At 67.3% G+C, this 21,765-nt stretch overlaps 6 protein-coding genes across 6 annotated transcripts; 2 read left to right on the top strand and 4 right to left on the bottom strand.

Annotated features, from left to right (window-relative positions):
• Positions 1 to 1,091: 1,091 nt before the first annotated feature.
• On the top strand, positions 1,092 to 2,976 carry EMIHUDRAFT_116718 (hypothetical protein; the record flags this gene model as incomplete). The annotated part of the gene is made up of 4 exons (XM_005774874.1): positions 1,092 to 1,730; positions 1,960 to 2,300; positions 2,375 to 2,719; positions 2,790 to 2,976. The coding sequence occupies 4 exons, from the start codon at positions 1,092 to 1,094 to the stop codon at positions 2,974 to 2,976; spliced, it is 1,512 nt and encodes a 503-aa protein (XP_005774931.1).
• Positions 2,977 to 4,155: 1,179 nt separating this feature from the next.
• Positions 4,156 to 7,999, bottom strand: EMIHUDRAFT_240278 (hypothetical protein; the record flags this gene model as incomplete). The annotated part of the gene is made up of 7 exons (XM_005774873.1): positions 4,156 to 4,172; positions 4,220 to 4,430; positions 6,539 to 6,590; positions 6,698 to 6,949; positions 7,181 to 7,263; positions 7,350 to 7,441; positions 7,498 to 7,999. The coding sequence occupies 7 exons, from the start codon at positions 7,997 to 7,999 to the stop codon at positions 4,156 to 4,158; spliced, it is 1,209 nt and encodes a 402-aa protein (XP_005774930.1).
• A 118-nt stretch (positions 8,000 to 8,117) lies between these two features.
• On the bottom strand, positions 8,118 to 8,633 carry EMIHUDRAFT_240277 (hypothetical protein; the record flags this gene model as incomplete). The annotated part of the gene is made up of 1 exon (XM_005774872.1): positions 8,118 to 8,633. One exon carries the CDS (start codon positions 8,631 to 8,633, stop codon positions 8,118 to 8,120), a length of 516 nt encoding a protein of 171 aa, XP_005774929.1.
• A 1,321-nt stretch (positions 8,634 to 9,954) lies between these two features.
• On the bottom strand, positions 9,955 to 11,439 carry EMIHUDRAFT_116716 (hypothetical protein; the record flags this gene model as incomplete). The annotated part of the gene is made up of 4 exons (XM_005774871.1): positions 9,955 to 10,149; positions 10,440 to 10,472; positions 10,730 to 10,780; positions 10,951 to 11,439. 4 exons carry the CDS (start codon positions 11,437 to 11,439, stop codon positions 9,955 to 9,957), a joined length of 768 nt encoding a protein of 255 aa, XP_005774928.1.
• Positions 11,440 to 13,034: 1,595 nt separating this feature from the next.
• Positions 13,035 to 14,188, top strand: EMIHUDRAFT_368354 (hypothetical protein). The gene is given in 4 exon segments (XM_005774870.1): positions 13,035 to 13,089; positions 13,240 to 13,324; positions 13,415 to 14,064; positions 14,075 to 14,188. The coding sequence occupies 2 exon segments, from the start codon at positions 13,268 to 13,270 to the stop codon at positions 14,003 to 14,005; spliced, it is 648 nt and encodes a 215-aa protein (XP_005774927.1). The 5' UTR covers positions 13,035 to 13,089; positions 13,240 to 13,267; the 3' UTR covers positions 14,006 to 14,064; positions 14,075 to 14,188.
• A 58-nt stretch (positions 14,189 to 14,246) lies between these two features.
• Positions 14,247 to 19,279, bottom strand: EMIHUDRAFT_430467 (hypothetical protein; the record flags this gene model as incomplete). Its single annotated transcript, XM_005774869.1, has 13 exons — positions 14,247 to 14,688; positions 14,756 to 14,940; positions 15,010 to 15,095; positions 15,176 to 15,290; positions 15,362 to 15,492; positions 15,565 to 15,707; positions 15,783 to 15,885; positions 15,955 to 16,471; positions 16,538 to 17,293; positions 17,361 to 17,522; positions 17,682 to 17,798; positions 17,872 to 18,528; positions 18,605 to 19,279. The coding sequence occupies 13 exons, from the start codon at positions 19,277 to 19,279 to the stop codon at positions 14,337 to 14,339; spliced, it is 3,999 nt and encodes a 1,332-aa protein (XP_005774926.1). The 3' UTR covers positions 14,247 to 14,336.
• Between the last annotated feature and the right edge of the window lie 2,486 nt (positions 19,280 to 21,765).

Genomic DNA, 21,765 nt, shown 5'->3' with positions numbered 1-21,765 from the left:
GTCGCTCTCCTCTGCCTCGTTCTGCGACGCCGCCGCCGCCTGCCGGTCCCTTGTTCTCGCGGCTTCTTTCGCCTTTCGGCGCAGCTCCGCCCTCCTCGCTGCATATCCTGGCCCCGGTCGAGTCTAACAAACAAAAGAGAGTCTATCGAGCTCTCCTCGCGCAAGGACGAGTCTTCTGACGCCCACTGACTGCGATCATTTGCCGCCCAGTCATATCATTGCTCAGGTCCACTCTCTCTTCGAACACTTGTGCCGTGCGAGGTGTCGTGCAGGGACGTCCTTAATTCTCTTTTGTAAAATTCTCTTTTGCACAACACTAGTCCCGTGCCCAGTGTTGTGCGAGGGAGTTTCCTGGTGAAATTCTCTTATGGCGAGGGCGACGGCTTCTAAGGAAGCCGTCGCCGGCGCCTTGTCCGTCGTGTGAATCGTGCGTGTGCGAACGAAAGGCTGTTTGGAGCACTTGGAGCACTTGGAGTGCAGTCGGCAACCTCACGTCCAGGACCGGGGAGCTAAGAAGCGCACCCAGTTGGCCGGACGCTCGGTATCGGGTTACGGGCTAGAGAGCCCTAGACCCGGGGGTGCGCGTTCGCAGGGCCATAACACGGGTCTCCGAGGGTTGGCTCCGTGTACCGGGTTTCCCCTTAACTGTTTGTAAAATTCTCTTTTGCACAACACTAGTCCCGTGCCCAGTGTTGTGCGAGGGAGTTTCCTGGTGAAATTCTCTTATGGCGAGGGCGACGGCTTCTAAGGAAGCCGTCGCCGGCGCCTTGTCCGTCGTGTGAATCGTGCGTGTGCGAAAGGCAACTCTTGGAGCACTTGGAGTGCAGTCGGCAACCGCACACCCAGGGCCGGGGAGCTGAGAAGCGCACCCAGCGGGCCGGATGATTGGCATCGGGTTGCGGGCAAGAGAGCCCTAGCCCAGGGGGTGCGCGTTCGCAGGGAAAGGGCCGTAAAGTAAACACGGGGCTCGTAAAATTCTCTTTTGCGCAAAAAGTGGAAGAACCAGCAAGCAGCTGCCAGCAAGGCTGCACTCCCCGCGCTCGCCCTCCGTCCCCGCCCGACGCCGCCGCGTGGCACAGCCCCTCGCAAACATGTTGCGGCCGACCAACGGCCTGCGCGTCCTCGTGCGCGCCTGCCACTCCGCCGGCGGCCCGCGCGCCGGCTGCCTGCGCGTCCTCGTGCGCGCCTGCCACTCCGCCGGCGGCCCGCGCGCCGGCTACGACGCCGCCACCTCGTCTGGTTATTTCCGACCGGACCCGATGCAGCTTGCGGCGCTAGACCACCTCGAAAAGGTCTACGCACGGGTGTCGACCGCGCACACCGCCGCCGGTCCCGCTGGCGTGTACCTGCACGGCCCGGTCGGCAGCGGCAAGACCGCGCTCATGGACCTGCTGCTGCAGAGCTGCCGCGGTGCGGGCGCCAGCTGCCGCCGGCTGCACTTTCACGAACTGATGGAGCACGCGCACCGACAGATGCACAAGAAACGGGCGCCGCCTGAGATTGGCGCCGACCTCGCCGCCGAGGCGTCCCTCGTCTGCCTTGACGAGATGGCGCTCACCGACATCGCCGACGCCGCCATTGTCACGCGCCTGCTCGAGGGTTGCGTGAGCGGCGGTGCTGCCGTCGTGACGACATCAAACCGGCGGCCGGAGGAGCTGTACTGGAACGGGCTCAACCGGCACGTCTACATCCCCGGCTTTTGCGAGATGCTCGGGCGGCGCGGCGTCGTCGTGCACGAGCTGCAGGCGCGTCCGCCACCGCTGCCGCCACCGCTGCCGCCACCGCTGCCGCCACCGCTACCGCTTCGATAACCGCCTCGCACCACCGCTCTCGCTGCCACCGCCCTCGCTGCCGCCGCCAGCACTCTACCATAATCACTGCCTCTACCACCGCCGCCGCCGCCGCCGCCGCCGCCGCCGCCGCACTCGTACGCGCGCCCTTTTGACGGCGCCCTCTCAGGCGGAGGGCGACACAGACTACCGCGCCCGCCGCGCGGACCAAGGAACGAGGCGCAAGGCCGAGGCCAGCGCCGTCGGCGGTGACGTCAGCGGCGACGGCGCGGAGGCTGCCGCCGGCGGCGCGCGCTACCACTGGCCTGCGGACGGGGCGGCGGCGGCGGCGATCCGGCGGTCCTTCGAGGCGCGTGGCGGCGCGCTGGGCCGCGTGCGGCTGCCGCTCGGCGAGAGCGGGCGGCGCGGCCTCGACCTGCCACTCGCCAACCGGGTGGGGTGCGTGGTGAGCTTCGCGACGCTCTGCGGGAGCGCGCTCGGCGCCGCAGACTACCTCGAGCTGGCGAGGCGGTGCGGGCTTGCTCGCGGTCCGAGGGGGCGAGGAGACGCTGTTCACAGGCGGAGGGGTCGCGCGCTGCGAGCAGGTACGAGCTGCTCGCGGTGGAGGGGGTGCCTGCGCTCACGCCCGAGGACCACAACGCGGCGAGGCGCTTCATCACGCTGATCGACGTGTGGTACGACCAGGGCAAGGAGCTCCCTCCTCTCGCCGCCAGCCCGTGGACGTGGACGGCGTCTCTTCACGCCTCTTCCTGTGAGCAGGAGCTGCACCTCTCGTCGGCGGTGCCGCTGCCGCAGCTCTTCTCCGGCATGCACGAGGAGGGGATGCGAGCCTCCCTCGGCAGCCTGTCCACGTACGCTCAGGCCGACCCGGTGCCCGCCGCGACGTCTGTGCGCGGCTTCGGCGGAGCGTCTGCGGGGCTCACCTCGACGTGCCTGGGGGGGGGCGCGAGCAGAGGGGCTGAGGACGGCGCCTCCTCACGCCTGCCCGCGTGTGGACAGGTGGATGGGGGACGGGACCGAGTGGTCCGCCACCGGGCTCATGGGCGTCTCGATGGCGGCGCTCAACGGGCTGCAGGACGCCGCCTTTGCGCAGCGGCGAGCGGCGTCGCGGCTGCTCGAGATGTCGGCCGCCGACTCGTGGCCGCCGCCCGCGCGGAGTGCGGCCGCGGGCGGGCAGGACCGGTGAGAGACGGGCGAGGAGCGGGTGGGGTGGGGCTGGGCTGTGGAGTGTGGTGTGCGGATTTCTGCTTTTCCGGACGGGGCGGCGAGGGCCATCGCGCAATCGGTCGGGCTGGGAAAATCCACCCACGCAGGCACGGCACACGTGTGCGCGGCACGGATTTCTTGGGCGCGGCATGCATCTTGGTAGGGTAAGGGCCCTAACCCTAACCCTAACCCTAACCCTCTAACCCTAACCCTGCACTAACCCTAACGGTGGCTAACCCTAGAACCCTAAAAATCCAGCCCCAGCAATCACAAACGATGGCCTCCCACCGCATCGGCGCCCGCGTCGCGGGCCTCTCGCCAGGGAGCAGCTGTGCGCCATCATCGAGGCGCAGGCGGGCGCGAGCCGACGCCGCGCTGGGCGCTGCGCGTGGCGGAGGAGCACGCCGCACGGCTCGTGGATCAGCCCGAGTGGGTGCTCTCCGAGGTCCTCCTCTCGCCGGACCTCACGCCCCGCACATCCTCGCCCAGCTGCCGACCAAAGGTGCACGCCGTCAAGGGGGACAGAGATCAAAAAGGGGGACGGCCCTGGTGTCCAGTCCGAGCCTGACTGTCTCTTCGTTCGCGTTCGCCTTCCTGTCTCTATATCGCTATCTGGCGCGACGCTTTTTCCGTTCTTCGTCTTCGTTACCGAAGACTGCCGTGCCCGTGGAGAAGTGAGACTAGCAGTCTACCCGCCCTCCTCCGCCGCCGCCGCCCCACTCTCCCTGAGCCACTCCCGCGAGCGCAAGTCCGCCTGCCTCACGCGGCGTCGGTTCGAGACGCCGCCGCCTCCGCCGCTGCGCGACGCCGAGGCGCCCGCCGCGTGGGGCTGACCCCTCAGCAGGCGTCAGCCGGGCGCGGTGCCAGATGCGCGCGTCATGTCCTCCTCTCAGCGGCTCTCTATGAGCGCTGGGCCGCGTCCGCCGCCTTCCTTGCAGCGGCCGCCTTGGCCCTCGCAGCGGCCGCGCGCCTCGCCTTTGCGGCGGCCATCCCCGCCTCAGCTGCCGCCGTGGCCGCCTCAGCTGCCGCCGTGGCCGCCTCAGCCGCCGCAAGTGCCGCGGCCGCGGCTTCCTCCTCGGCCGCGGCTTCCTCCTCCTCCGCCTCTGCCTCCTCCTCCTCCTCCTCAGCCTCCTCGGCCAAGCGCTCCGCCTCGACCATCTCAGCTAAAGCCGCTGCCTGGCTCTCCGCCGTGATGCCGAGCCGGATCCTCTCCTCGTGACAACTTTCGAGAAGCCTGATCAATCTCGCCTCCTCGGCCTTCTTTGCGGCCTCGGCTGCGGCTGCCTCCGACAACACCTCGGCACCCTCTGATGGCGCCTCCGCACCCTCCGCCGCCGCCTCGGGCTCCTGCGACGGCCCAGCGGCGCCGCTCCCGCCGCCCTTCTTCTTCTTCTTCTTGCCCTTCTTGCCCTTGCCGCGCTTCTCCGCCTCGACCTCCGCCAGCAGCTCGTCGGCATGCCGCGCCGCCTCCGCCTCCGCCGCCGCCCGCTCCGCCGCCCTCTCCGCCGCCTCCGCAGCCCTCGCCGCCTCCTTCGCCGCCTTCTCGGCCGCCCTCTCGGCCGCCGCGTGCTCCTCGAGGGCGCGCACGCACTCGGCGTTGCCCTTTGCCTTGGCGACCTGCAGCGCTGTGCGTCCAGCCGCCGAGCGCAGTTCCATGTCGGCGCCCGCCCGCAGCAGGCAGAGCAGGATGGCGGGGTGGCCGAAGCAGGCGGCGTTCATCAGCGCGGTGCCGCCGGCATTGTCCTGCAGGTTGGCCTCCGCGCCGTGATGCACCAGCAGCTCGACCACCCGCTCGTGGCCGTTGAGGGCGGCGCACAGCAGCGCGGTATAACCGTTCAGCGCGGTATTGCTGCTGATCCGAAGGTCGATCGAAGCGCCACGCCGCAGCAACGTCGCGACCAGCCACTCGTGTCCACTGAGGGCCGCGAGCATCAGTGCGGTGTGGCCGATGCTGTCCTGCCAGTCGACCTCCGCCCCGTGATGCAGCAGCAGCTCGGCCACCCGCTCGTGGCCGACCGCGGCGATCAGCAGCGCGGTGCGGCCGTCATTGTCCTGCTGGTTGATCTCCGCCCCATGCTGCAGCAGCAGCTCCGCCACCCGCTTGTCGTCGTTCCTTGCGGCGAGCATCAGCGCGGTGCTGCCGCTGCTGGTCTGAAGGTCGATCGAAGCGCCACGCTGCAGCAACGCCACGGCCAGCCGCTCGTGGCCGTAGGCGGCGGCTGCCATCAGCAGCGTAAAGCCGCTCACACCTTTACGAGTGAAAATCGCGTCCACCCGCCCGCCGCCGTCGAGCCACGCCAGCACCGCCTCGCCGCCTTGCTTAGCCGCCTCCACGACCTCCTCGGGGACGGCGTCCTCGCCCGTTCCGCTCTCCACGCCGCCCGAAGAGGACGCGGCAGTCGGTGCCGCCGCCGCCCCCTTGCCCGAGGCGGCATCGCCGTCCGCCCCTGCGCCGCCCGCCTCGCCGATCTCCTCGGGAACAGGCCCGCTGCTGCCGCCCAAAGCGCTGCCTGCCCCCGCGCCGCCCGCCTCGGCCGCCGCCGCGTCGCGCCTGTCCGCCGCCACCTCGCCGAGAAACGTCCTGACGGCGGCGACGCACTCGGTGTGGCCCTTCTCCTTGGCGATCTGCAGCGCCGTCTTGCCGTCCGCAGTGCGCAGCGCCATGTCTGCGCCCGCCCGCAGCAACTGGAGCACGACGGCAGGGTGGCCGTCGAAGGCGGCGCTCACGAGCGCTGTGTGGCCGTCGATGTTATGCAAGTCGACCTCTGCCCCGTGCCGCAGAAGGAAGTCGACCACGCGCTCGTGGCCTTGGTTGGCGGCCAACATCAGCGCAGTGCAACCGCGGCTGCTCTGAAGGTTGATCTCCGCGCCGTGCTGCAGCAGGGTCTCGGCCACCCGCACGTGGCCGTTGGCGGCGGCGGCCTTCAGCGCCGTGACGCCTTTGCAGTTTTGCGAGTCCGGCTTCGCGCCCCGCTTCAGCAGAACCTCGACCAGCTGCTTGTGACCGTGTCCGGCGGCGATCAGCAGGAGCGTACAGCCACTCACACCGCGATGCACGCACGTCGCATCAACCCGCCCATCCCCGCTGACCCACGTCTGCACCACGCCCACCTTGCCGTCCGCCGCCGCTGCCTCTATCTTTTTCGGCAGCGCGAGCGGCGCAGCCTGTGACGCCGTCGAAGCGTGCCCGCGCCGGGAGGCGGCTAAGCCAGCTTTGGGTCGGCCAGGCATGGGAGCGCTCCCTGAGCCAGAGGGAGGAGGTAAACAGTCAAATTGGCACGAGCAGACCAGGCCTACATGCATGAGGCAAACATGCGAACCGTGTAGGCCTGCGCAGCGAACAGGCCACGGAGTTAGCGCTCGGGGGTAGGCGTCGTGGTAAAGTTCTTTTTCCCGTGTTAGTGCCAGTTCGCGCCAGTCCCGTGCCCAGTGTTGTGCGAGGGAGTTTTGTGGTAAAATTCTTTTTCCCGCGATGTCCGCTCCCTCGCCGCTCGCAACGCCATGGAAAAAAGAGAATTCATCGGACAAAATAAAATTGAGACCATGGGTGTGAGGTAAATCACGCTACCAGCGCGCTTGGTCACACATATCGGCCTGCGCAGTGAAATCATCGAGGCCCTGTCGAAAACGCTTCATAAATTAGCTCTGAAGACGGATCTCACAGCTTGCTGTGCTCGCACAGCGTGGGCAATCTCCTGCACCCGCTACCGCGCATCTCCCCCTGCTCGCGCCCCTCCCGCTCCTCCTCCCTCGCGAGGATGGCGCGCAGGTAGTGCACGAGGACGCGGTCGGTCCACGCGCCGAGCAGCGGCGTCGCGCCCGCCGTGTAGCCGATGTGCCCTCCGTGCCGGGTGATCGCCGTCACGATGTGCGGGTTCGACGCCATCGCGGCGAGCGGCAGCGACCAGACGGGCACCACCGGGTCATCGCGCGCGTGGACCACGAGCAGCGGCCTAGGGGAGCACACCGTCAGTGTCGAGGAGGTGTCGTGGAGGTGTCGTGCAGGTGTCGTGGAGGTGTCTTGTCGCGGCGTCTTCTCGGAGCACTCGGGTGCACTAGACCTCTGCTACGGACCTCTGCTACTTTCTGCTGCTGCTGCCACCGCCGCCGCCGCTACTGGCGGCGACGCGCGCCTCGCGACGCGCCGCACCAGCTCCTCGCCGACCGAGCAGCGGCGCCAGTACTCCTCGTGGCCCGACAGGCCCCACAGCGGCGCAAACACCTCGTCCTCGTACCCGCGAAAGACGCCCAGGAAGGCGCGCCACACCTGCAGAGACACACGGCTCCGGGAGAAGTCGGGGAAGGGTCGATGCAAGACACACCGTCGAGGAGACCCGCGCCACGCGCCGAGACGGGACCGCCCGCTAGTTCCCTCCGGTGGGAAAGAAAGTACAGCCACAACTTGAAGCCGATCGCGAGGCCGTACAGGCGCCCGACCGGCGTGCCTGCTCACAGCCGCGCCGCTGTGAAGAGACGCGCCAGCTCACAGCGGGCCCTGCACCGCCGGACCCGCTGTGTGCGCCTTGCCAGTACCGCTGCACCGCAGACACGTCAAGCGCGGGCGAGACGGCCATCGCCGCCCGCAGCTCGCACCCCTCGCCCGCCTCTGCCATGTGCCGCACCAGGATGCAGCCGCCCATCGACCAGCCGACCGCGTAGAGGGGGGACGAGGGCAGCCGCCGCCGCAAGTGGCTCAAGATCTCCGCCAGATCAGGCGCGCCGAGGCCGCAGTAGACCTTTGGCGTCGCTCCGCCCGCCGCGCTGAGGGGGAGTCCGCCCAGCCCGCGCCAGTTGACCGCGGCGGGCGTGCCGAGCCCTTCTGCGAGGACGAGTCGCATCACGTGCTGCACGTACGGGAAGGCGGCGTCGTTGTTGATGCCCGGCAGCATCAGGATCACCGGCACGCCGTCCGCCGGCCGGCAGGGGAACCTTTGCCGCACAAAGGAGGCTGGAGTCCGGGAACCATGAGCCAAGGCGAGAGCCTTGGCGAGAGCGGGAACCATGAACCGAGCACGGGCGTGTGCATTAGACAGGGGAGTGGCCGCGTTTCCGCATCTAGAGAGGGGGCCACTCGACCGAGACATCTCTGCTGCTCCTGTCTAATGCACAGCGTTTCCGCATCTAGAGAGGGGACCACTCGACTGAGACAGTGCCACCGTCGGAGAGCGGAACTAGCTCGCGGTCGCAGCGGTGCCGCCACGAGGGGAGCTTGATGTAGCCAAAGAGGGAGGCGAGGTGCCCGTTCCGCGTGAGCACGTTCGGGATGTACGACCGAAGCAGGAGCGGCACCGCCATGACGAGCTTGACATTCTCCTCGCTCGGCGCGTACCGCAGCTCTGGCGGCGCCGCCTCCCGAATCCAACGCGTGAAGAGGAGCGCCATGCCGACGGCGGTGGTCGCGGCTGAGGCGGATGCCGTCAGCAGCAGCCGCCATAGGCCGCTGCCATCCTCGGAGGTTTGCGGCTGCGAAGTTGGGCTGTCGCCACGTGACGTCGGACTGTCGCCACTGGAAGGCGTGTCGACATCGTCGAGGCGGTCACCACTGACCTCGACCGCCTCGTCGTCCTCTGCGCCGACGATCTCGCCGCTGCTGGAGTCGTCTTGATCTGCGTCGACAGACTCGAGCGCGACAGCCATCTGTGTGCGAGAGAGAAAGAATTCCTCCGGGAGGATGTCTGTACCGCGGGTATCTCGTAGGGATCCGAGTCGCAATCACCCGCCCGCCGCCCCGGCGGTCCCGCAGCTCGCGCACATCTCCCTCTTAACCCACCTGTAACATCTACATAAGGGATCCCTACAGGAGAGTCCGTCGCGCTCCCAATACGTGCATCACTTTTGTGACGGTGTTACAGGGCGCCCGATCGATTGCGCCTACTTTCATGAGCGTCGACACGGTAGTTATCGAGATATGGTTGATCAAAAGTTGTAACACCGAGGTCACAAAAGTGATGCACGTGTATTCGTGCTATTGGGAGCGCGACTGGAGTGGTGTACAGTGTTGTGTCTATTAGCTCCGAGTAGAGGGCGCGTCCTGCAGTTAAGGGGAAACCCGGTACGCGGGGCCAACCCTCGGAGAACCGTGTTTACTTTACGGCCCTCTCCCTGCGAATGCGCACCCCCCCTAGCTAATAGCTTTAAGCTAAGCCTAAGGGGTCACGATCGCTGTGGCAGCTGTGGCAGCCGCACAGTAGGCTGTGCCAACTGTGCAGAGCGTGTGAGCAGCAGGGGAGCTTCACTCCAGGCTTCAGGCGCAAAGAGATGCATGCCACCGAATAAGCCGCTGTCGAGGTTCGCCGAGCGGCGCAGGTTGGAGGACACCTCGTCACCGACGAGCGCGTTGGACTTTTCACTCCGGACAAAAAAGTAAAAACGGGGCACAGCGGACGGTGCGTCGGTGGGCGGGGCGTGCCGCAATGCGCAAACTTAGCGGCGAGGCGCGGGACCGTCTGTGGCGAAGTGGGTCGCGTCCTCCGATTTCCTCAACTCACGGTCCACACCCTTTTTATGCACGGGCCACGGCCACGGGCCGCGGCGTTCTTCCGTGGCGTGTTCAGGCGTGTACCTCCCCCCCCGCACGCGCTGCCCGCTGCGCCCCTGAGTGATTCTAAGATCAGGTCGCGCACCTTAAGAGCGCTTACGGCACTTTCGTTTCAAACGCTAAAAGATCTGTGGCTGCGATGCTGGAACGCGCCCTAGGGCTTCTCCGCCCCGCACCTCGGCAACTCCACTTCTGCCCGCCGCAATGGACGACCTGTGGGAGATCGAGCTCACGCGTGTGACAAGTGCAACGAGTGGGTGCCTGTAGTGTGTAGATGCGGGCAGCCCATCGCAGACTTTTTTTAAGAGGTAGAGTACCCGAGGCCCGAGTTTCTGAAAAACTAAACGAATTGTGTTGACTGCCGGGGGCGCGAATTCTCTCCGATTTTGCACTCAACCGTTTGTAACATAAATGATTAAATCATGTGTCTCGGCTGCGCTCTCCCCCTCGTGGCGTCGCCAGCGCGAGCATCTCGCCCCGCGGTGCCCTCTCCAGGATCCGCCTCCCCTCGCCGAGTGAGGCCGCGTGCCTCTCGCGCAGCGCCCTTGTCGCCTGCCGCAGCGGCGCCCCCAGCGCGTCGAGCGCCTCGGCCGGCAGCAGCGCGCCGTGCCGCACCTGCCGCAGCGGTGGACCCGACAGTAAACGGACGGCCGAGCAGAGACACCACCTGCTTGTGGTGGGTGTGGCGGTGTGGCGTGGCTTCGATCATTACCCCCCCCCCCACCCCCCCCCCCACCCACCCACCCACCCACCCACCCACATAGTGACCCCCGTGAGTGCTGTCTGGAGCGGCGCCTGCCCATGCGTAGCGGTCGTCGCGTTGCCCTCGTGCCGGTACCGCTCGAGCCTACGAGCGTGACACGATTGCGGTGGCGCGCGCTGCGGCCGCCTCAACCACCCCACACCGCTGGCCTGTCGAGCTCGCCGAGCACCAGCGCCTACTCGGGGCAGAGCTCGCGCGTCGTGGATGAGCCGAAGGGCCGGTGCGGCGTGGCGTTGCCGGGGTGAGTGTATGCAGGCGCGCGCCATCGCGACGTCCCGCCGGCCGTTGTGCGCCTGGCAGAGCTGCGAAAAGGTGCGCGCGCCGACGGGGCGGAACTCGACCGTGCCTACACGGCAAGGGGCACGGCGAGGCCGCGCGGCTGGAGGGAAGAGCTCCACGCCTCGGCTCCGCCCGCTCCGAGCTCCGCCGCACCGAGAGCGCGCTGCGCCGCGTCGTCCTCCGCCAGCAGCCGCGCGAGCGACGCTGCACGAGGAAGGATAGGAGCTGTGAGAGGAGGAGCGGTGAGATGGAGACGCGAAAAGGAGCCGTGAGGGCTCTGGTGCTCTGCGGGAGCGTCCAGGATGGGCGCTGCGGTGGCCCTGCCCGGTGTCTCGTGTCTCGGAAGTGTGCCCCTCGCCTGCCTCCCGCCGCACCAGGAAGCCCTCCTCCACCAGCGCCACGCGCAGCGGCGGCGCCGCCGGCTCAAACTCGCGCCTCTGCTTGGCGTAGTGCAGCAGCGCGCGCAGGTTGTGGTTGGTGACGCGCGACCCGCTCCACACGACCAGCCGGCTCCGCGCCACGCCGAGAACAGCAAGCGTGCGGCCGAGCAGCAGCGGCTCACCACCCTCGGCGGCGGCCTCGGCAGAGGTGAGCCGCTCGCGCCGCCCGCCGGCCAGGAAGAGGTCGGCCGTTGGAGCCGCCGCCGCCAGGCGGGCGAGTACGGGCGCCTTGTGCAGCACGTCGTACCAGTTGCCGCTCACCGCCAGCAAATCGGGCGGACTGAGGTGCGGAGAGCGCTTTGGACAGGCGGCACAGAGGCGACCAGCCGGCACGGAGGCAAACCATGGCTGCGGCGAGCGGAGGAGGGAGAGGACGTCGTCGAGGGTGCGCCATTCGGCGGTGCTGAACTCGGGAGATGCCATCGCTCTGACGCGTCCTCTCCTCCTGAAAGCGCCCTCGTTTTATACCGGGAGCCGAGAGAGGCGCGAGACTGTGCCCGAGAGAGGCGCGAGACTGTGCCCGAGAGAGGCGCGAGACTGTGCCCGGGCGCGGTATGCAATACTCGAGACCTCGACAGAACTCGGATCCACGCAACTGCCCATCCCTCCCTTGGGTGGTCTGTGGAGTGCGAGGGCTGGATCGACTGCAGCGAGAGTGTGGGTTGTGGACCGTCGGGGTAGCGTGTGGCGTAGATGTTCTCCTGGAAGTAGAGGGGCGTGGTATCTCTCGCCTTGCAGGAAGGAGAAACTCAAGACGCGTGAAAACCCTTCTTCCGGCATGTGCGCAGAACGGTTGCGCATTGCGCGGCATCGTGTTGAGGGCTCGGGAGGGGCGGCAGCGACGGCGGCGTTGCCGAGCTTGTACAGGGGCCTCAATCAACCCTGTCCCCGATGGGGTGCGCCTCTCGCCGCGCGCGTAGCAGTCGGCGCGCGGGTAGCCTCAGAGATGCGCAGAGCGAGATGCGGGAACCGCACGACCAAGCCCTGGCGTTGGGCGCGGCGAAGAGCCGCGGCGCAGTGGACAGCGTGAAGAACTCGAGATCGCTGGGATCCTAGCCGAGGCCCCGGCCCTAGCCGCCCCAGGGGGACACTTTCTGTGTTGGCGTCTGGAGCCCCTGTGCTGGCGTCTGTGGTGATGTGTGGGGGACACTTTCTCCTCCCTATTCATGAATCATGTGAGTCACTCGACTGCGTCGAGGGGGGGGACGTCTGAACCACAGCGTGTCCCGCTCCCGGCCCATATCCCGGGGGTGTTTCTCTTCTTATCCGTTACCATGTAGAGCAAGACCGAGGGCGGGCCCTTTCGGGCTCGGGCCGCCCTCTCGCCCGCACCTCTGCGTGCGGGGGCTTGCACGCAACGGTGCGCCCCCTCGCGGGCCTCTCGCTTGACCTCGCCCCCTTCGCTAGCTGCCTACCCACCAAGGACCAACCAAGGCGACAAACACCAAAGGCGGGAGGTGCCGCGCTTGCCCCCACATCACGTTCGATCTGCATAAATAAATAAATAAACAAAGAATCATAGAAAATCCAAAACCCAAATCGCAAACATAGAAACCCAAACACAGGCGGCGACGTGGCATACGAGCTCGTAGGTGAAGGAGGCGGGCACACGTGCCAAGCCCAAGGACGCACGCGAGAAGCAGCACCACAGACAGAGCGATGACGATGATGATTCAATAAATAAAACCAAACAAGGGGTGGGAGAAGGACAGGGTCCCCACCTCGCACCTGCACGAGCAGGATCTTGTACTCGAGTAAGGACGATCAGGGACACAGGGGAACGGGAGCGGGGAGCGCATCGCGACACGGAGGGGGGCTGGGCAGGGCTCACCCAATTCCCCTAGAACTTGGAGAACTACGTTCTTTCATCCGCCAGTCCCGTGTCGTACTTTTAGCTTACTGGGAGAAAAGAGAGAGGGGGTCTCTCTCCGTGTCCAAACCTATTCGTTGAGTCGCTGTTGTCGCCTTGAGTCGCTGTCGGTCTGAGTTCCGAGAGTGAGAGCCGGTCCAAAGACTCACTGCTCGCCAATAGCAGCGCCAACAAGAGCAAGAAGAACAAGCTCTCTCCAACAGGCGAGCGACACCCTTGCAAATCTCCCTCGCCCCAGCAATCTTTCGCCGAAAACACCCACCGCCTTGTGAGTCCCTTGTCGGCGGGCTGCTCGCCTCGGTCGGGGATGCCGCGAATCGTCATCACAACCCCCCCTCGCCAGTTGCTTCCAGCATGGTCGGCAAAAGGAGCACCGACAACATGACGTCCTGGACTCCGGAGGAGGACCGCAAAATCCTCCAGCTGTTTGCACTTGAGGTGCGGCTGCCGTCGAAACGCCATCACTCTCGCCCAAGTATTTGAAGATTCTGCCCCGTCTCTCACCCCCTGCATCTCCCCATTCCGCAGGGTCGTAAATGGGGCCGCATCGCCGACGGCCTCACCAACCGCAGCCCGGCGTCCGTTCGCAACCGCTACCTCAGAATCGAGCTCGGGCAGCAAGCGCGACGCCTCGGCCTCGCCAAGAACCGCTGCGCCGCATGTGGGCAACCCAAGCTGGGCCACGTGTGCTCGGTGAAGACCTCCGGCTTCTCGCGCGCCGCCTCTCTTCTCACCGCCGTCCGCCCGTCGGGCCCGAATTTTCGCCGCTCGGCTGCTGCGCCGCCGATGCAAACCACGCAGACGCTGCCGCACGTGAAGCCGCTGGTCCTCAGCGTGCCGGACCCGGCGTCGCCGCTCTCGCCCTCGTCGCCGCTCTCGCCCCCCACTTCGCTGCCGCCCGCCCACCCGCCGCCCGTTTTGCGAGCCTTCGCGTATGCCATTCCCATCGGCTGGCTGCCGATCCAACCGAGCATGACCTCGGCGAGGGCGGCCCCCGCCCCTCCGCCCACTGCCCCTCCGCCGCTCGTACGGCTGCCGACGGAGCCGGTCCTACACCCGCTCACGACGGCGCACTCTGTCTACTACGCGCGGCTGGCAGAGGCGGGCCCGGACATCTGATCGCACTTTGCATGTGTGTGTCCGTGGGGCGAGTGGCATCGCATGTCTCTTCTGAGACAGTCTGAATGACAGTCTCGAGTCTGGGTCTCTCTGGCTAGCCTCTCTCTCTCTCTCTCTCTTTGAGTATGCGCATGTGCATGTCCCTCACGTTCCCTCATGCTCATCACAATTTTAGTACAGCTTTGGGCGGAGAGGCGCGAATGCCAAGAGACCCACTGCCCTCGGCTCACCTCCGTCAAAAGCGCTGTACTGCATAGAGAGTAACCACAGAAACCTCACACCGCTCGCACCGCGGGCCGGGACGTAAACGCGTAAGGCAAAGCAAGTGCTACTACTTAGCACGGCTGCCGCCCGAGTATGCTTCGGCTGGGGCGCCGTACCCGCCCCCTCCAGGGGAGAGCACCCGCAGCCGCGCGCCCGCCTCGACGCGGACAAAGGCCTTGCCACCGAGCGAGACGGTGGGGCCGGCGCCTCCTCCCGCGGGCAGCAGCAGGTTCTGCCCGCGCACGCCCGGCTCGCCGCCGGCGAGGCCGTATGGGGGCACGGCGCGGCGCTCGGAGAGGATGGACACGTCCGTCGGGCGCAGAAACTCGATCTCGCGCACGACGCCGTCGCCGCCGCGGTGCGCGCCGCCTCCGCCCGAGTGGGCGCGGAGGGAGAAGGTGCGCAGCACGACCGGGTACCTACTCGACACACGACTCCGCTCACGTGTCTCCCTTCTCTACGGCGGGGCGTTTCGGCCGTCGGTGCCTCCGCTCGAGGACCTCGGGGTCGGTGATGCGCGTGTTGGTCATGTGCGTGTGCACGCCCGAGCGGCCGTCCCAGTCGGGCCCGGCGCCCGCGCCGCCGGCGATGGTCTCGTAGTAGCCGTAAGTCTCGTCGCCAAAGGTGAGGTTGTTCATGCAGCCCTGAGAGGCCGCGCACGCGCCAAACGCCTGGGGCGAGATGACGCGAGATGACCCGAGGTTGTCCGAGATTGCCCGAGATTGCACGCGTCAGGACGCCTTGAGGACGACGTCCACGACGCGCTGCGAGGTGAGGACGTTCCCGCCGACGACAGCGGCGGTCTCCCCGGGGTTGAGGAGGCAGCCTACGAGGACACGCCCCGGACGCGTGACGTGTCCGGGACGTGTCCGGGGAAGGACGGCCCTGGCGGCGGCGAGGGGCTGCCCTCAGGGAGGACGAAGGTGACTGGCGCGAGGCAGCCCTGGTTGAGGGGCATGTCGGTGTCGCAGAGCGCGCGGAGCGAGTAGATGACGGCCGAGTACGTGACGGCGCGCGGCGCCTGTTCACGGACAGAGTGTGGACACAGACGCTGTCCACGGTGCAACGAGCACGCGACGGCGCACGGCGCGCGTTCAGGTTCGAATAGCTCTGTGGCGAGGTGCCGGAAAAGTCAAAGGTGGCGGATCCCGCCGCCGCGTCAATGGTGACCGCGAGCCGGATCTCCGAGCCGTCGTCGAGCTGGTCGGCCGCGGTGCAGACGCCTAATCTCCGGCGATCTCCAGTCCTCTCCCGTGACTTCGCGTCTGTCCAGCAGCCGGCCGGCGCGCAGGCGCCGTTTGCGCCAAGGCCGGCTCGGGCGGCGAAGGCGCGAAGCATTGCGCGGACCGTCGCCTCTGCGTTCGCCTGGATGTGGTGCATGTAGCTGCGGACGGCGGCGAGCGACGACTCGGCGGCGAGGGAGGCGAGGAGGCGCAGCCTGGTCACAGCGCGGGCCGTGAATGAGGCGCCCTTCGCAGCTGCGGCGGCAGGGAGGGGGCAAGCGGCTGCAGGCCCCATCTCGTTGGCGGCCACCTGAGCCTTGAGGTCGGAGAGGTTGTCGGTGAGGTTGCGGCTCTTGGCGAGGATGGAGCGCACGCCCTCCTCCTGCAGCACTCCTACCAAAAGGTGTCGGTGACGGTCGCGGCGAGGACGGGGCGCAGCGGCCGATCCGTCCCGCCGCGCACCACGCGAGACGAGCCGGAACCCGACGATCCGCGCGCCCTCCTCGGAGAGCGAGTGGGAGAAGGGCGGCATCGAGCCGGGCGTCGCGCCCCCGATGTCCGCGTGGTGCCCCCGCGAGGCGACCCAAAAGGCGGGCGCGTCGCCGTCGCCGGGCAGAAAGGCAGGCGTGATGACGGTGAGGTCGGGCAGGTGCGAGCCGCCGGCGGTGTGCGGGCAGTTGGAGAGGAAGACATCGCCCGCGTGGATGTCGCCCTCCCACCGCCGCTGCTGCAGCTGCACGGCGTCCTGCATCGCGCCCAGGTGGACGGGGATGTGGGGCGCGTTGGCGACGAGCCCGCCGGAGGCGTCGAAGAGCGCGCACGAGAAGTCGAGCCGCTCTTTGATGTTTGTGGAGACCGACGTGCGCTGCAGCGTCCGCCCCATCTGCTCAGCGATGCCCATGAAGCGGTGCGAGTAGAGCGACAGCTGGACCGGGTCCGCATCGCCGCTCGGCGAGGGGGCGCCCTCCGCCGGCGCCGCCTCCGCCCCCCGCTGCGCCTCAGGGCCGGTCCGCGTCTCGCCTCGTGCGCCCTTCCTCGGCCGCACCAGGATCTCGAGGTGGCCCGTCGCCGTGACTGTGGCGGTGCAGTTCGGCTCGACCACCACCGTCGAGATGTCGTCCAGCAGCAGCGCCGGCCCCTCGAGGACGTTGCCCGGCGCGAGCGACTGCAGCGAGTACGAGGGCGTCTCCTCCCACCCGCTCTCAAAGTAGGTCCGGCCCACGCTCGTCGGCGGCGGCAGCGCGCCGCTCGCCGCCGCAGTCGGCGCCGCGGGCGCGGGCGGGGAGAGGCCGGTGCCGCGCACGCGGATGTCGTCGATCAGGACGGGCCGCTCCGCAAAGGTGAAGCCAAACTCGCGCCGGTGCTGCGCCTCGAAGGCGGCGGCGTACGCGCCGCCGCCTGCCGCCGGCTCCGAAACCATGATGGCGGTGTCGGTGCCCGCGTAGCGCAAGTTGAGGAAGCGATCCGTCCGCAGCAGCGGCGGCGCGAAGCCCTGCGCGGCCAGCTGCTCCTCGACGGCAGCCGCCAGCGCAGCGTGGCGCACGGAGACGCGCTCGGCGGCACCCGGCTCACCGAGCGTCAGCGCGGCCGCCTCCTGCTTCTCGACGACCACGTCGGCGAGGGCGATCCCCACCGCGGACAGGATGGAGGCGTGCCGGTGCACGTACACGCGCGTCATGCCGAGCGAGCGCGCGACGGCGCACGCGTGCTGGCCTCCCGCGCCGCCGAAGGAGGCGAGCACGTGCGCCGCCGCGTCGTGGCCTCTCATCTGCGTCATCTCGCGGATCGGGCGGCACATCGCCTGTGGGACGTGTCTCGGACATGTCGCGGACGTGTCCCGGACTCGTCCTCTCGCGGAGCGGCGCGACCGCCTCGTTGGCAACCTCGAGGAAGCCGTGCGCGAGCTGCTCGACACTCATCCTCCGAGGGGGCGCGCCGGCGGGCGATGTCGCCTCGTAGAAGGGGTGCACCTCGCCGCTCAGCATCGCCTCGAAGGCGGCGCGCGTGCCTGAAAAAGAAGGGGCGCCAGCCTGGCGATCAACAGAGAGCCGCGACGGGCGCGCGGCCTCGAGGCCCTCGAGCTAGAGCGGCTCGCCCTCGTTCGCCAGATCTCGGCCAGATCTCGGCCAGATCTCGGCCAGAGCTCGGCCAGAGCTCGGCCAGATCTCGGCTGCATGCGTGCCCTCGACGTCGAGCGGCTGGTCCTCGTCCGGGCCGAAGATGCGCGGGAAGTGCTCCGGCCGGATGCGGCCGAGGAGGAGGTTGGCGTCGGTGGTCGCCAGCTGGCCGCCCTTGCGGTAGCAAACCTAGCAGCGAGAAGGCGTCGGGGGTGGAGAGGAAGAAAGCCGAGGCCCGAGCCCGCCCCGCGCGGCGGAGTACCGGCCCGGGGTGCGCGCGCACAGACTGCGGCCCGACGGCGAGCCGCCCCTCGCGGAAGAAGAAGCGCGAGCCGCCGCCCGCCGCGACGGTCTTGATGTCGAGCTGCGGTGCCTGGATCGTGACGCCCGCCAGCCGCGCCTCGAACACCTGCTCGACGCTGCCCGCGTACCTCGACACGTCGGTGGAGGTGCCGCCCATGTCGAAGCCGATCACAGGCGGGCCGCCTGGCGTGTGCGCTGTCTTCGCGTACCCAATGTACCCTCCCGCGGGGCCCGAGAGGACGGCGCGGAAGCCGCAAAACGAGTCGGCGGGCGCGAGGCCTCCGTCGGACTGCATGAACGAAATCTTTACCTTGCTGATGTCGTCGTCGAAGCCCGCGACGAAGGACGCGAGGTAGGCCTTGATGTGCGGCGTCAGGTACGCGTCGGCGGTGGCGGTGTATCCGCGCGGCACCAGCTTCACCATCGGCAGCGTCGAGGAGGAGGTGGTGACTTGGGCAAAGCCGACCTCGCGCGCCAGTGCCGCCACGGCCTCCTCGTGCTGGCGGTATGTGTACGCGTGCATCAGCACCACCGCCACCGCCTCGACTCCGGACGCCCGCAGCGCAGCCAGCTTGCCCCGCAGCGCGTCCAAGTCCGGCTCCCTCTCGATGAGCACCTGGGGAGATGTGGGGAGATCTGGGGAGATATGGGGAGATATGGCCCTCCTGCAGCTCGGCTCCCTCCCGAGGCACCTGCTCCCCCGTCTCGCCCCGCACGCGCCGCAAGCCCCGCCGCGCCGCCGACTCTTCGCCGGGAGGCTCGCTCTTCGCGAGCACCACTCGCTCGTCCACCTCCACCACCGCCTCGTACAACACGCCCGGGCAGCGGACCCGGAGGTCAAAGATGTCGGGCCTCGCCTGCGACCCGATGTGCAGCACGTCGGCGAAGCCCTTGCTGACGAGGAGCGCCGTGCGCGCGCCGTCACGCTCGAGCAGCGCGTTGGTCGCCACCGTCGTCCCCATCCGGATCCACTCGATCCGCGAGGAGTTCAGCCGCTCGCCGCGCGGGTGCGGCACGCCGGTCGCCGCCTCGAGCACTCTCCGGATCCCCTCGCGCGGCGCGTCCGGGTAGTTGGCCGGGTCGACCGACAGCAGCTTGACGCAGCGCGGCACCGCCTCGCCCGGGCAGAGCGCGTATACGTCGGTGAAGGTGCCGCCGCGGTCGATCGAGAAGCGGAAGCCCGAGGCGTTGCGACCCTCGGCGCCACCGCCGCCGGCATCGCCACTGGCGGCACCGTCTGAGCTGGCGGCAGCAAGAGCAGAGACGAGAGACTGTTTGAGTTCGCCCTTGTCGCGAAAGGCCCGCAGCCGTTCGACGTTGCGCTTGGAGATGCGCCGTTTCGCCACATCCCTCTCGCTCTCCTCCATCCGCTCCCAGTTCGTTATCCGCGAGAGGGTGCCGTCGCTGTTGACGACGACAGGGCCGAGGGCGTCTATCACAACGGGTTGGCCCGTCGCCACATCGAGCGTGATGTGGCGGTCGATGTCCTCTGGCGCCGGAAGGGTCAACATCTGTCTGCTTAACCTCTTGCGACCCGATGCTTCACTCATGCTTCGGTGTGAATCACGCCCGCTGTGAAAACATTTGGCGGGGGATTTTTTCGCCAGTCAATAGAGCATGAAAATACCTTTCAGACGGTACCTTTCTGTCCTCCAGAGTCGAAGAACTCGACCGGTGGCTGGCCGCCAAAGTGGCTGGACGGCGCCGCGGCGCACACTGGTGAGCCGCGGAGCACACCAAGGGAGCTGTCCTCGGCGCAGCCGATCAGCTCCCGCGGCCTGGGTGATGGCAGTGGCACTCTCTGAGGCTCCCTGATTTTTTCTGGTATTTGTTGAGCACTCTCTGGTCACCATCGCCGGGCGAGCCTGGCTCTCGCTGCACAGCGGCGCGACCCGCGGTGAGGCTGCCGATCGTCGAACTGGGCTTAGCTCTCAGTCAAGATATTGTGCATATGGTCGGTCTCTACAATATCTTGACTGAGCACGACCGATGAATCGGCAGCACGGAGACAGGAAGGCTCGCTGTGTGAGTCGGCCACGCAGAGGGTCGGAACCTGGGTCGCAAGAGGCTATAGCCGCAGCCACTCCCAGCTACTCGGTGTGAACAGCCTTGTTACGGGCCGTACACCGAGCAGCAGGGAGCCGAGGAGCAGGGAACCGAGCAGCAGGGAGCAGACTCGGTGTTCACAGCCTTGTTATTGAGAAGAAAATACCTCCTATGGCGCTGTGCGCTGGCCTGTGAGAGGTTGAGGTGCGAGCCCTGGAGGCCCTGGGGATGGGGGGAGACTTCACAGCGGAGTGGCTGGGACACCCAGACAGGGTCAACATCCGCCCACTCTTCACAGCCTTGTTATTGAGAAGAAAATACGCCCCATGGCGCTGTGCGCTGGTCTGTGAGAGGTTGAGGTGCGAGCCCTGGAGGCCCTGGGGATGGGGGGAGACTACCCGCGGGCCTAGAAAAAAAATAAAATATTCTTAGCTTCAAGCCCCCCTCCGAGACTGGAGACAGAACCCACCCGTACACAGGAGAGATGGGACTGCCCCCCGCCCCCACTTGCCCTGACTACACAGGATAGCATGCCCCGATAACGGCGACACATAGTGGGGGACACCACGCAAGGAGAGGGTGCGAAAGCACTTGGGGTGCTAGGTGGGACCATGAGGGGGGGTGGGCGGGGTCCTGTGGGGGTGAAATGTTGCGCGGCGAATTCGAGCCTACCCCCTCGCCGCGCCGATCCTCACGCGGAGGGTAAAACCCTGTGGGACAAAACCCCTCCGCGGTCGGCTGTCTTCAGAGTGGACCCCCCCCTCCCCAGCCTCCCCTGTGCATCTCGCACCCCCCCCCGCTCCCCATCGGTGACTCGCGAAGGACACGGACACTCGGGGTGAGGGGGGGTCCCCCCGGAGGGGGCTCTGGGGCACTGTTGGGTTGATCGCTCGTGCCGATCTCGGGTCGATCTCGGGTCGATCTCGGGTCGATCTCGGGTCGATCTCGGGTCGATCTCTGGTCGATTTCGGGTCGATCTCGGGTCGATCTCGGGTCGATCTCGGGTCGATCTCGGGTCGATTTCGGGTCGATCTCGGGTCGATCTCGGGTCGATCTCGGGTCGATCTCGGGTCGATCTCGGGTCGATCTCGGGTCGATCTCGGGTCTCGGGTCGGTCTTGGGTCGGTCTCGGAGTGGTCTAGAAAAGAAAAAAAATGTGGGGCGAGATGAGGCGAGATGAGGCGAGGTGAGGCGAGGTGAGGGGCGATGAGGCGAGATGAGGCGAGATGAGGCGAGGTGAGGCGAGATGAGGCGAGATGAGGCGAGATGGGGCGAGATGAGGCGAGGTGAGGCGAGTGGCGAGATGAGGCGAGATGGGGCGAGATGGGGCGAGATGAGGCGAGATGAGGCGAGGTGAGGCGAGATGAGGCGAGATGAGGCGAGGTGTACCTCGGCGAGATGAGGCGAGGTGAGGCGAGATGAGGCGAGGTGAGGCGAGAGGTGTGAGGCGAGATGAGGCGAGGGGTGAGGCGAGGTGAGGCGAGATGAGGCGAGGTGAGGCGATATGAAGCGAGGTGAGGCGAGATGAAGCGAGGTGAGGCGAGATGAGGCGAGATGAGGCGAGACTAGGAGGCGAGATGAAGCGGGATGTTGTGTGGCTGCTTGTGCTGCCAAGCAGGCAGCACAAGCAGCCATACAAGTGAGCTTTTGGGTTTGTGTGGCTGCTTGTGCTGCCTGCTTTGGGAGCAGAAGGAGGCAACCAAACATCCGGGTTTTATTCTTGGCCTCCAAAGTCGCGGACCCATCATGGCTTGATCTCGGTAAAACGGAGTATAATCCCCGCCCCAGCTGAAAAAAAAAATGGCTT

Source organism: Emiliania huxleyi, assembly GCF_000372725.1.
Source record: "Emiliania huxleyi CCMP1516 unplaced genomic scaffold EMIHUscaffold_305, whole genome shotgun sequence".
NCBI classification, from domain to species: domain Eukaryota; phylum Haptophyta; order Isochrysidales; family Noelaerhabdaceae; genus Emiliania; species Emiliania huxleyi.
Note: the sequence above shows the minus strand (reverse complement) of the source record. Positions and strands in the feature narration are given on the sequence as shown.

Bases quoted from the DNA above. Each gene is read 5' to 3' on its own strand.
- EMIHUDRAFT_368354 (XM_005774870.1), top strand. From the start codon at position 13,268: ATGACGTCCTGGACTCCGGAGGAGGACCGCAAAATCCTCCAGCTGTTT. The intron at 13,325-13,414 runs GTGCGGCTGCCG...CCCATTCCGCAG, and splicing joins TCCAGCTGTTTGCACTTGAG to GGTCGTAAATGGGGCCGCAT.